The 11,854-nt window shown below is 43.1% G+C and overlaps 2 protein-coding genes across 2 annotated transcripts in view; one reads left to right on the top strand and one right to left on the bottom strand.

Annotated features, from left to right (window-relative positions):
• Positions 1 to 477: 477 nt before the first annotated feature.
• phlda2 (pleckstrin homology like domain family A member 2) lies at positions 478 to 2,379 on the top strand. Its single transcript, XM_033039134.1, has 2 exons — positions 478 to 1,119; positions 2,070 to 2,379. The coding sequence occupies exon 1, from the start codon at positions 508 to 510 to the stop codon at positions 1,102 to 1,104; it is 597 nt and encodes a 198-aa protein (XP_032895025.1). The 5' UTR covers positions 478 to 507; the 3' UTR covers positions 1,105 to 1,119; positions 2,070 to 2,379.
• Positions 2,380 to 6,918: 4,539 nt separating this feature from the next.
• Positions 6,919 to 11,854, bottom strand: part of slc22a18 (solute carrier family 22 member 18) — an 85,844-nt gene continuing 80,908 nt past the window's right edge. Inside the window, exons 9-10 of the mRNA XM_033039130.1 lie at positions 10,723 to 10,843; positions 6,919 to 8,823 (exon numbers count right to left, since the gene is read on the bottom strand). Of these exons, the coding sequence (XP_032895021.1) occupies positions 8,657 to 8,823; positions 10,723 to 10,843 (288 nt within the window). The 3' untranslated portion in view covers positions 6,919 to 8,656. The remainder of the gene's footprint in view (positions 8,824 to 10,722; positions 10,844 to 11,854) is intronic.

Genomic DNA, 11,854 nt, shown 5'->3' with positions numbered 1-11,854 from the left:
TAACTCGACTTTGTAAAATAAGACTTTGTTCCCATTTGAAACAAAACCCCATCTATTTGTTTTTCCGAATTACCATTTATGGAGAGGCTTTGTTTAAAACATATGCTTCAGTTTCATCTCCATTATCCAATGTATTGAAAAATTCCACCCTGCCCACACACAGAAGGCAGCCGCGGGACAGGGAAATGCTCGGGCCGGGGTAGATGTCTCAAGCCCGTGTCTCGGTCTCGGTCAACAATCGGCGCCGAACCGCCCCCGCGGCCGACGAACTCAACCCCAGCTCAGCCTTCCCGGAATCCCGGAATCCTTAACGAAAATTCCTCCTATTCCAAACAGAAGACGTGGGCGGGCTCCGGGCGGGGCCTTTTACGTGTGTGAGCCCAGCAGAGAGAGAGAGGGGTTGGTTGCATCATATCCTGCGAAGGGATGCTTTTACCATAAAGAGCTTTGGTCTTTGATCAAAGCTCCCTCCTCCGGCAGTCTGACATCAGCTGGGCGAGGCAGGAAATGGGACGGGCGCCCGGCGCCTTTATCAGCCGTGGAAAGGGGCCGTCCTGTAGTCAGAGCACAGAGAGAGGGGTTGGCACAGAGTATAGCTCCTGCTTTACAGGCAAGCTTAGATCTTACATTACAGCCCAGGCCAGCCCCTTCTTTACAACCAAGCTCCCCGCTGAAGGCCCTCTCACCCCAAGCATGAAGAAAATCACGGACGGCTCCCAGACGATGAAAGAAGGCGTCCTGGAGAAGCGAGGGGACAATCTCCTCCAGCTCTGGAAGAAGAAGTATTGCGTCCTGACCCAAGACAGCCTCTGCCTATTCCCGGATTCCCAAAAACGCTCCCGGAGCAAAGACCTTTGCCTACAAGAGATCAGGACGGTGGATAGCGTGGAGAGGACGGGCAAGTATATCTACTTCACCGTGGTCACCACGGACAACAAGGAGATGGACTTCAGGTGCCTGGCGGAGTGCTGCTGGAACTCGGCCATCACCATGGCTCTCATTGAGTTCAAGAACAGGAAGGCCATCCAGAGCTTCAGGTCGCGGCAGGACGCCGAGATCCTCACCTCGGGCCAGCAGGAGAAAATGTTGGGAAGGGCGCCCTAAACTCCTGCTTCAAAGGTAAGGATACCTGAATGCGGGTGTTACTGAGGGAAGGCGGGTGTTCAAACCCCGGGCACCCATCGCCGGTGGTGAAGTCGGTGTTTCCCAAACCTTCCATCATATTCCCTCCCTGTCTCCCAAGTGTGGGGGGTCCGCCTCCCTGGTCACTGGTCCGACTGGTGGAGAAAGTCCAGGGTTTTGAGAAGTTTTCGAGACGGTCTCTAAACCTTCTGGTCAAGTCTCGCTCCGGGATCTCGACACGTGGTGGCGCCGCTCCTCCAAGCAGGAAACCGGCCTTAGTGTAACGCCCGGGGTCATTGATTAAGACACGATAGGGTCAAGTTCCCGAGCTCCCTATTTCTACATTTCCTGGCCTTGCGGCCCCGTTTCTTGGAGCTTGCCCTGTTGCGTGGGAACACGTACTGACCTATGACATTGCTTTGGATCCACAACCTGGGTGGATGTCCATTTCGGGAGGGGGCAGCTGACATCCGCCAGGGTGGTTGGATGTGGCAACACCGGATGAAGCGGGAGAGTTGACCAAAGTTATCTTTTTTCTGTGGCACACGGGAGCAGGGAGTGTCTGGGTATTGAGCAAGGGCGGCTTCGGGCTGAACTCTGGAGCCTCGCCCACGCTCTAACATGGTTGCCACCTGGATTAATTCCTGAAAAATGATTAGATCGACAGGGAGGTGCCTCTCACACCTTTGTGAGCGACTCACCTGCATGAGTCAGTGCGCTGGGGATCGGGCAAGGTAGGGGAGGGGGAAATAAATAATTCTAGTTTATATATTCTGGATGAATATCTCAATGGTAAAAGTCAAACTTTTTTTTACATCTCAAACTTCTCTGGCCTTATGGTTTTGAGTCTTCCCCTCATTAAATGTAAAAGACCATTACCAAGAAAAATCTGTATTTCTGAAGGTTAAAGAATATTCTGGTCACTGATCATTCTATCCTTTGTTTAGGACGGTCATATTAATTGTGGACGAAAGATCCGAGAGTGAACAAGTGGATGAAGAAACCCAGGAGGTCGAGAGCCATTATCATTGACTTCAGTTTCGCCCTCGGTGCTGCTTCTGCCAAATGGATCCGAGCTGCTTTATTCAGCCATGGACACCCTGGACCTGACGCACAGCTGAAGAGTGCTGACTGGAAATCTGCTTTATTTATTTATCTATTGCAGAATCCACGAACATTTATCTTCTTGCATCAAGTCATCTTATAAATTATTTTGTATTCTAATTTTGCATATTTATTAAAGTTTTATATAAAATGAATCTATCTGCTGTCTCTTCAGTCTTTACATAAAGCAAGTTTTATTTATTCATAAGGGGTGGTTGCCAGCATTTATTGTGCATCCCCAATTGCCCTGAGGTGGTAGTTAAGAAGCTTCTATGTTGGGTGGGTCTGGATTATTAAACGGGGAAGGAAGTGTGCCATCCTTGCCCAGAAGGAGATCAGATGGCCAATAAATAGCTCCTTTCAATCCTGCAGACCAACTAAATTCAACCCGGATTCATAAACAAACAAGTGATGCCAGGATTGTGCTGTCTGGGCATTGAGGGTTGTGTGGCCAGGCACATGCAATTGTACGCAGTCTGTCACCACAGACTGGGCATGCATGGAATTAGTTTGTATCTTCTGGAACATTAACCCAGGAGTAATCCAATTAAATGTTTCTTCCTCTTATTCCCAAAGGCGATAATTACTATGGTCCATAAACAGGGGCCATCATATAGTATACTGCAAATTTAAAAAAAAACATTGTACAAATGAGCCCTAAAGGTGTCCACATTTGGAGAACATTACGCCTGTGTAAAATCCTGCTTCTCTCCATTCCATGCCTGTAATTTTCAGGTCAATGATTCTTATTGAGAACTCTGCATAATCTGGGTGCAGAACAATTCCAACACCTATACCACTGTCTTTGCAGGAGAGGAAATGTGTTTTTTTTAATTTCTCTGAAATACAGGTAACATTGCAACACCCGAGTGCAGTATTTTTTAGGAATAATGAGTGTCACTGTTTCACCCATACCTATTGCTAGCCAAATTGTAATGAAGAGAGGGCTAAACTCTTACTTTGCAGTGTATAATATGGGTGTGATGATATCTTGCAACAGAACATGACTAATAATGCCATTGCCCTAACCTATTCTTAAATAAGACAGATCTGTGTGCATTCAGTTAAAGAAGAATTATGGATAGCCAAGCTGAGATCCCATAGATCACTGCATTATTTGAGCACTCCTATGTGCTATTTTCCTATCTGCTAAAATCAATTGTGACCCATGTTGTTACTGTTCAAAAAATAAATTGTTAAATTCCTTCCAGCAGTTTGTTTTTTGCTCAGAAAACCAGCCTCAGCTTTTCTGTGTTCAAAGATGCAACTTCTGTGTGTAGGATAGACTACGATGGCGTTCGCAGTCTATATGTTCCAGGCATATTTGACACAGCCAATGGCATTTCCTTTGCATTTGCTGCCAGTGTGCCAACAAAATAAGCTTCTGTAAAATAAAAAGCTATAACTATGTACTAATGCAGCTGACCAAATTTTTAACACCAAACCTTTAACCTTCCTGACCTTTTAGCTGAATCAGCTTTCTAAAAGTTAAATAACCTTTATATTTGTAGGAAGTAAATAGAAGACACAAACTCAACACTAATCCTTGGTTTGCTGGGCTCCTTTTACACTGGAGTGCATGTGTTTATGTGCCAGTTGCTGTTTTTCTTACTCTAAATTCACTTCCCGCCCCCCATGACCACCGTGACCATACATGTTTAAGTTGGAGTGTGGGGTACAAATGGGCGGAATAAATGATGGGCGGAATAAAGTCGGATAGAGTGATATTAATGTTAGGCACAATATTTGTACCCTACACTCCAACTTAAACATGTATGGTGGGATAGTTTCTGAAAAGCTATTTTAAAAACAGCCGTGGTACTTTCCTTAGTACTCAGGTAATGTAGAAATTAGGGGCTGGAAATGTTTGCTATTAAGCAACTTTAAGAAAGGGCGAAAAACAGTGCAAATCAATATAGAAATACACATTTAAAAAGTTGGCACACTGGTGGCAATGTTTCAGCGGGCATTACTTACAGTGAACAGCGAATGTTGTCCGAGATGCATTCATAAGTCGTGAGGGAGGTGCGAGGGATCCGAGCTTCCAGCCCGCGGCGACAAACGTGGCAGACCCCAGCAACCCGGGTCAAGGCGCGGCGGTGCGCCTTGAGCTGCAATGAGCTGCGGCGATAACAGGTGGTTCCTCCACCCACCTAGGCTGGGGGGGGGAGCTTAGATTCCTCCATCCATGTGGGGTGAGGTCCCCGAAGAATAGCAGGTGCCCCTTGACGACCCCACGTCTCTCAGACCCCGGACGGAGATGAGTGTTGGGAGAGGCAGCCCCCAAACGAGAAATTAGAGCAACCAAGCGGTCGGCGCGGATCGGCCACCCCAAATGCTAAACGATATTGGAAATTAAATATGCCCTCACGCAAATTCTCCCAACCCAGGAGGCATACACCCAGATTTGCATGTACAAAATTTTAAACTCCATGTCATAGAAAATGAGTCACAACTTCCTTTGAGCTTCTGGTACAGTCCATCATAGGGACTGAACTTAAGCCAGTATCATCAAAGGCCCACACCACCCCGGCCACGCTCTCATTTCACTCCTACCATTGGGAAGAAAGTGTAAGAGTCTGAAAATCATGATCACCTGATTTGTAATCATTGGTAATAAAACATATTTTGGAGGGGCAGAAATGTCAATTTCCTGAATGACTAGTGTGTAATTTGCATGAGATTTTCAGAGCTACAAGAATGCACGAAGATCCTTTTTGTAAATAGATTCAGTTCTTTATTCTTCTATTTCACAATAGATACAAAAATATCATATTTGCATTTTATATCACATTGATAATCAAAAGGGATGCACAGAAAATGACTGCAATGAGACAACATTCAGCATTGAGCTACTGAGTAGAAGCCTCAAGGCATAGTTAATGTTTTACTGTGGTGCCTACTACTGCAAATGATCAATAATTCACATCACAAAAATTGTGCAGGGTTTTACACGATCTGGCTGAAATTTCAATCTCTTGAGGGGTGCTCTCCAGATGGGAATGGGTGCAACAATTCCACATTCAGCACATCCCACATTGACTCCATCCACTCCATTCCTTTTCAAGACTATTTTGCAATTATTTGATGTCAGTTTTGGCAGGGGGAAGAATGTAGTAAAAGTATAAATGTACCCCTCTCTGAGGCACCTCTTTCTTCCCCAAACCAGTAGTTATAGTGGTCAACTCAGTGATAAAGCGTAATCCTATCTTTATGACTGGAAGATACATCAGGAGCCATTGAACCTTCCACTTATGATCTGTTTAAACCTGAGAAATGAAATTAGCAGCTCAACGAATCACAGTTAACGTGTACGATCAATGCAAAGAAGAATGGAGAGAATTTCATGTTAATTGCAAAATAAAGTTTTTTTTAAATCACTTTTAATAGCCTACAATTTGAATTCTGCAGTCAGCCACAAGTTATTAATTTTAAAATATGGCTGGGTCTCCTGGATTACCCAACCATTGGACAATAATTTTAAGTAAGGCTTCTATATGGTCTTATAGAGCCATTTATAGAGACGCGTTTATCCACATTTATAGAGCCATAGAGATGTACAACATAGAAACAGGCCTGCTGTATCCATGACGATCATCTTGCCTATCCACTTGCCTACATTAATTCCATACTCCCTATGCCTAACATCATGTTGCATGCTTACTCTCTTTAACCTGAAATAAATATGATGTTCTGAAAAGATTTAGAGCTGAGTTATTGCCCCCCATAATGCACATGATCAATGAGAACTTTGCTGTGCACTCGTCAATGTTAGAAAGCACCCAAGAACAATGTAAAATGTGCTCCATGGGTTTGGCTGTGACGGTGGGATGTTGGGGGGGGGGGGGGGGGGGGGGGGGGGGGGGGTAGGGGGTTGGGGAAATAGAGAGAGAGCCAAGGGCTTCTGAAATTTGATCTATTTGCACCATTAGGAACAAGAGGTGCTGGGCTCAGTTTCAGCTTTATATGAGACAGGTGCAGTATCCTATCAGCTGAGTATTAACATTGCATCCTTGTCCTCATGGATTGTCCCACAAAAACATCTTTGGGCACAGGGGCTAGAAGGAAGAGTTCAAGATGAAATAAATGATTCTGAAGTTTGTCCTAAATCAGGTTGCCTTCTGGCCTGATGTACTTCCCAACTTCTTAGGTGGTGTTTCAGGAAACAATTCCCATCAAATCCTTTGTTATTAAATTCAGCCCTACAAAAGGATTAGGAGGAAGATAAAAATGTTCACAGTTTACAAGTGAAACAAGTGAACGGTGATCTTTATATTTCTAGTGGGGGAGGGACACGTTGGCAAAAAATACCTTTGACATGAGAACTAGAGTAGGTACTAATTTAACACAATGCCTACTACTATCCCTTTCCCTCTCTCTTTTAGTTTCCATTCCTGATTCTACAACCTGCCCCTTAATACATCCTTGTGTATCTATCAATTTTTCTGTTCCCTTCCTATTTGACGTTACCTTACCCCCCCCCCCCCCCACCCCCCACACCTCATCCTTCTAAACTCCAAAGAATATCACTCTAAGCAATGAACGCACAATGCTTTGGAATAAAATACCACATGACACATAGTGCTGTTGAGAAGCATAAGAGAGAAGGGAAATGTAGATAACATTGGCTAAAAAATGCCAACACTTAAAATTCAGGAGGATTTTTGAAGCATGGCCAAGGTTACAATGATCTGTAAAAAATTGAGATTTTTATATTCTAGGACTTCTGTGAAAGCATCTGACACACTTGTTCACAGCACAATTATTTTTGACCATCTTTTTACACGAGTTTAACTCGATCTGCTTTTGTTTTTAATTTATTGTAATAGTTCAATTTTGATTTGGGACAGGCAATTTTGGGCTGCCTTTTGGTGGTCTTGTAATGTTCAGTAGTTAAATGTCAGCCTAACCAGGTAGTGTTTGTAGTGGCCAGCAGAGAACCAGCCAGAGTTTTACAACCCGGCCTTCCACAATTCCTACCCAAATGACAAAAAAACACATCGCTGGAGGCAGTATTTGTAGAGGGAAATGGACAGGTGACATTTTGAGTTGGGGCCATTCTTCAGACTGATCTTACAAAGGCTTCTAAAGTTAATCTAACATTAAACGGGCGGCACAGTGGTGCAGCTGGTAGAGCTGCTGGCCTGACAATGCCAGAGACCCGGATTCGATCCTGAACACGGATGCTGTCTTTGTGCAGTTTGCATTTTCTCCCAGTGACCACGTGGGTTTCTTCCGGGTGTCCCAGTTTCCTCCCAGATCACAAAGACTTGCGGGTTTGTAGGTTAATTGTCCTCTATAAATTGCCCCTAGTGTGTATGGAGTGAATGGGAAAGTGGGATAACATAAAGAAAACTAGTGTGAACAGGTGATCGATGGTTGGCATGGACTCTGTGGGCTGAATGTTGTATCTCTAAACTACATTTCTCCTTTCTCTCACTACCTGATGTGTTGAACCTGTATAGTATTTTCAGTATTTAATTCAGTGCTTTTAGCTTTTTTATTGCTAGCACATAGATATTTTATTTTCATAACTTGGCTTGATGGAGATGAATTTATAATCTCTAGTATTTGATCAGTAGCGCAATCATTATATTATTTGGCAGAAATCAGGCCACCTTACCGGCCCCCTCCCACAAGTCCTCTCCCAGGCCAAAATCAGGCCGGTTGAGGCAGCACTAAGTCGCATTCCCTTGGCAACTGGCCTGATTTGGGCCTGGGCAGCTAATTAATGGTGGTGATCTATGATCAACAGATGGAGAAGGAGCATTCAGGGTGACTTTGAGAATCTTGAATCCATTCAATAGGAGCATTCAAAACCCAGTGTATATGACTGAAGAGGTGCACCACCTCCCATCTTTCCAGGCCACCTTCCCCATCACGCTCCTCCTACTCCACCCTATGCCAGGCTCTCCTCAGCCACCTCAGAATCCACATTACTGGAGGGAAGCAAGTCTTCCTCAATGCCGAAGGATTGCCTCAGATGAAGAGGAGCAGATATAAAGTTACAGCACAAAAGCAACAATGTGGCTACCTTGTAGCTAATGTAATTCTACGTAAACATACTAACAATTTCTGTAATGTATAATATCTTTCATGTTTTTGATTATTGACTTCCTGCATGTATCAGTTGAATACTAATGTTTGTGGCTAATACATCTGATTAGCAGAAACCTTAGAACTTTTCAGCATTGATCTTCACAACTCAAATTGAGAACTGGCCATGTTGTGAGTCCATTAACACAGTATCTCCCTTTGCCTCTGGTACCAAACAGCTGAAGCACTTAGTGTTGAAATTATTCATAAATCAGATTTATATTTACTGCAATTCTCTTAATCTATTGATGTTCTGGACCTGAAAGCCATCTTTTATGTCTGTAGGTTGCCTCGTTGCAAGAGTCTTCCTAGAGTTGATGGCAGCCTGGCGTTTTTAATTGTAGATCTTCCGAAAGACGTAGAAGAAGACGAGCAAATTGATTACAAACTGCAGATAACCGAAGGATGGGTACCCGTATAACTGGTATAGGAATCCTCCAATGGTTGGAGACACTGAACGAATGAGAGAGTGAACAGACATATTCATCCCAAGCATCGCACCTACAGAAAGTAAGATTCAGAGTCAAATAACAATTGAGAGAAAATAAGAATACAACTGCTGGAAAAGTGGTGAAGTTATGATAGTGGTGTTTAAGAGGCTTCTGGATGGACACAGGGATGTGCAGGGCATGGAGGGGTATGTATCATGTGCAGCAAGATGAAATTAGTTTATTATGGCATCAAGTTCACACAAACTGTGGGCTGAATGACCTGTTCCTGTGCTGTACTTTCCCATGTTCTATGTTCTAGCGCATAAAATCCAACTCTATCTGTGACTCAGCATGGCTTTCAAATCCAACTCCCTGATAATAAGAGTAACCCAATCAAGATCATCCAGCTCACCCTTCCCAAAAACACTAATTCACCATCTACAGTATCTTCTGATTCCCCTGACACAATAACTATGTTTGACTACCAGTCAAAACTGCTCACTGGCATGGAAATCCAACCTCGTCCACACTGTCCATATATCTTACACAGTAAACCACCCTGGCATCTATAGACCATCTCTCCCAGAGGGCATAGTTGGCCAAACAGCAGCAATAACAGTTCAGCTTCCTCTGCCTTTACAACAAACCAATTGGAAGTCATTTGGACAAAAGTCATTTTGCTTATGTTCAAAATTTAACCCCCCCTCCCCCCGATAAGCTAGCTCATCTTCGTCACCCAGGCGTATGAAATAAAAAGAAACTGCAAATGCTGGTTTATACATAGACACAAAATGCTGGAGTAACAGCAAGTCAGGCGGCATCTCTGGAGAAAGTGGGCTAGACGCATTGAAAGGTCCCGACCCAAAAGGTCATTTGACAATTTCCAGAGATGCTGACTGACCTGAGACACTCCAACAATTTGTGCCTATCTTTAGAATTGTTCTTTCCTATCATTTAGGACAAAGTCAATAGCAGCCTAATTACATTTCCCTTGCTCTGAATTATATCAATAATAACTGGGAGCAACTATCTGAACAACTGAGCAACTATCTGAACTTCAAATGTGATTTATGTATAAAGTGGAGAGAAATCAGGTGGGGAGTTTGTGTGGAATTATATTTGCATGCAAGTAATTTTACACTTTTATGGCATTTCTGATGTACAGGAAGATATCTCAAGGCACTATATTAGGACCATAAAACACTGGATATTATACAGGAGTGGAAAAGCAAATATAGAATGGGGTGGGACAGTGGGAGTAGTTAAAAGGGCGAAATAAAACTTTTAAAACACAAGATACTATGCAAAGGCTCCAGCGTACATTCATGACTTCCTGCAAAGATAATATAGACAGGATGAGGATGATCCATGGTGTGAAGGATATGCATGTAGGGAAAAAAGCTTGCATCTATAAATGATTTTTCAAAGCACAAATTAGTTGTAATCACAGTGGGAAAATCTGTCGCCAAGATTTCACAAAGAAGAACACAATTGTGATGATAAAAAACAGTCATGTTCATTGAAGGATAAGAATTGGCCAAGACATTAAAGAAAACCTTCTGTGCCTCAACCTGTAGGAATTTTTCAATCCATGGCCTTTTAATGCAGCAGCAAGAGGCAGGCAAAATGAGAATCTGAAGGGAGAGTAAAACAAGTGTGAAGAGATTATAAATCTAATGTAAGGATGGAGGGCAGGGCATGGGGAATGGCAATCTGGTGGACATAAAATGTGGGCTGCTGTTCTAGGAGCTCGAGGGAAATAAAAGAATATCAAAATTGCCATAGTGAGTTGGTATCAACTAGCTTAGCACAGGGTCTCAATCACTAAACTTTGGACGTTCTACTCTGACTAACTCTGCAAATTACTACACATTGCAATTCACATGAATCATGAGGGAGGATAAGGATTTCAAGGGGAAGTTCAATAGTAGTAAAGGTTAATAATTACAGTGTTGTATTAATCACTTACCAGTGTCTGCAGGAGGAACGATTTTGGTTAAGATGCTATTTGTGGTGAGGTAGAATGCAGATATTCCTAACGACATAGGGATGCAAATTAGGCAGAAATGGAATATGTTGCTCATCAATGCCTGAGGAAAATAGATGGACACTATTAATCTTAGAATGAAAAGAACTAAAGACCAAGCCAAAAGCATTATTAAAAAGTATATTGGATCTGTTATGGTGCATTTCTCTTCTTCTGATTTATTTATTTTTGGCAATGTTACCATTTCAGCGTGTGCTGCACTGGAAACAACTCACAAACTGTGCACAAGGACCAGTTGGTGTTTCCAGAAGAGAGAGAGGGCTTTCAAAACTATAGTAAAAAAATAAATCCGGATGTCTCTGTCAGCTGCAATGTGATCTCCCAGGCTTATACATGACTGCATGATAGCTAAAAACCACCAACAAAACATTCAAAGGACTTCAAATGCATCCGACTGCACTACACTTCCATTTCCATTTCCAAAATTGTAGCCTTCTTGAACTGTTCCTAAGTGTGAAAGCACATCAGGCCCTGGTGCTTTCAACTCGCTCAGAGCATGTTTAAAGATTGACAAAATCTTTGACCTCTGCCCTGCGACCCCTCCCTCACTTTAGTGTTACGATGTGGATGAGCCGCAGGCTATGAGCTGCATCCTGCTATTAAGCCACAGACATAAGCACAGCTGCCGCAATGATGTAGGTCAGAATGTGGGGGGTGATTATCGAAGTGAAACAGAAAAGCTTTTATTTATCATCTGCTTTAGTAGTGGCTAAAATATTTTACTCTTTTTGTTGCTAATTTTCCTTCTCCACCACCCCCCACTCCCCCACCCAATCTTCCTTTCTCTTTATCGGAGTTGCCAACCTTCTAGGGTTGACTTAGGATCTCCAGAAATTGAAGGTAAACTCAAGGACACAGCTGTGAGCAGCCAAATAATGTTTTTTTTAATTGTGATATTGTGGCTTTCTTTTTAACGTCTAGGTTATGTGTGTAATGCCCTCCCACTGATTCTGTAGCAGAGCAGATTACTCATTGCATAATTAAGCTCATGTGCTCTTATTAGTTTCTTGTGGTATTTGCTTTGGATACAGTGTTTGAGGAACTCCACCCAGTG

This window comes from Amblyraja radiata, chromosome 20 (genome assembly GCF_010909765.2).
Source record: "Amblyraja radiata isolate CabotCenter1 chromosome 20, sAmbRad1.1.pri, whole genome shotgun sequence".
NCBI classification, from domain to species: Eukaryota; Metazoa; Chordata; class Chondrichthyes; order Rajiformes; family Rajidae; genus Amblyraja; species Amblyraja radiata.
The sequence above is the reverse complement of the archived record's forward strand: the minus strand, read 5'-3'. Positions and strand labels throughout refer to the sequence as shown.

Bases quoted from the DNA above. Each gene is read 5' to 3' on its own strand.
- phlda2 (XM_033039134.1), top strand. From the start codon at position 508: ATGGGACGGGCGCCCGGCGCCTTTATCAGCCGTGGAAAGGGGCCGTCC.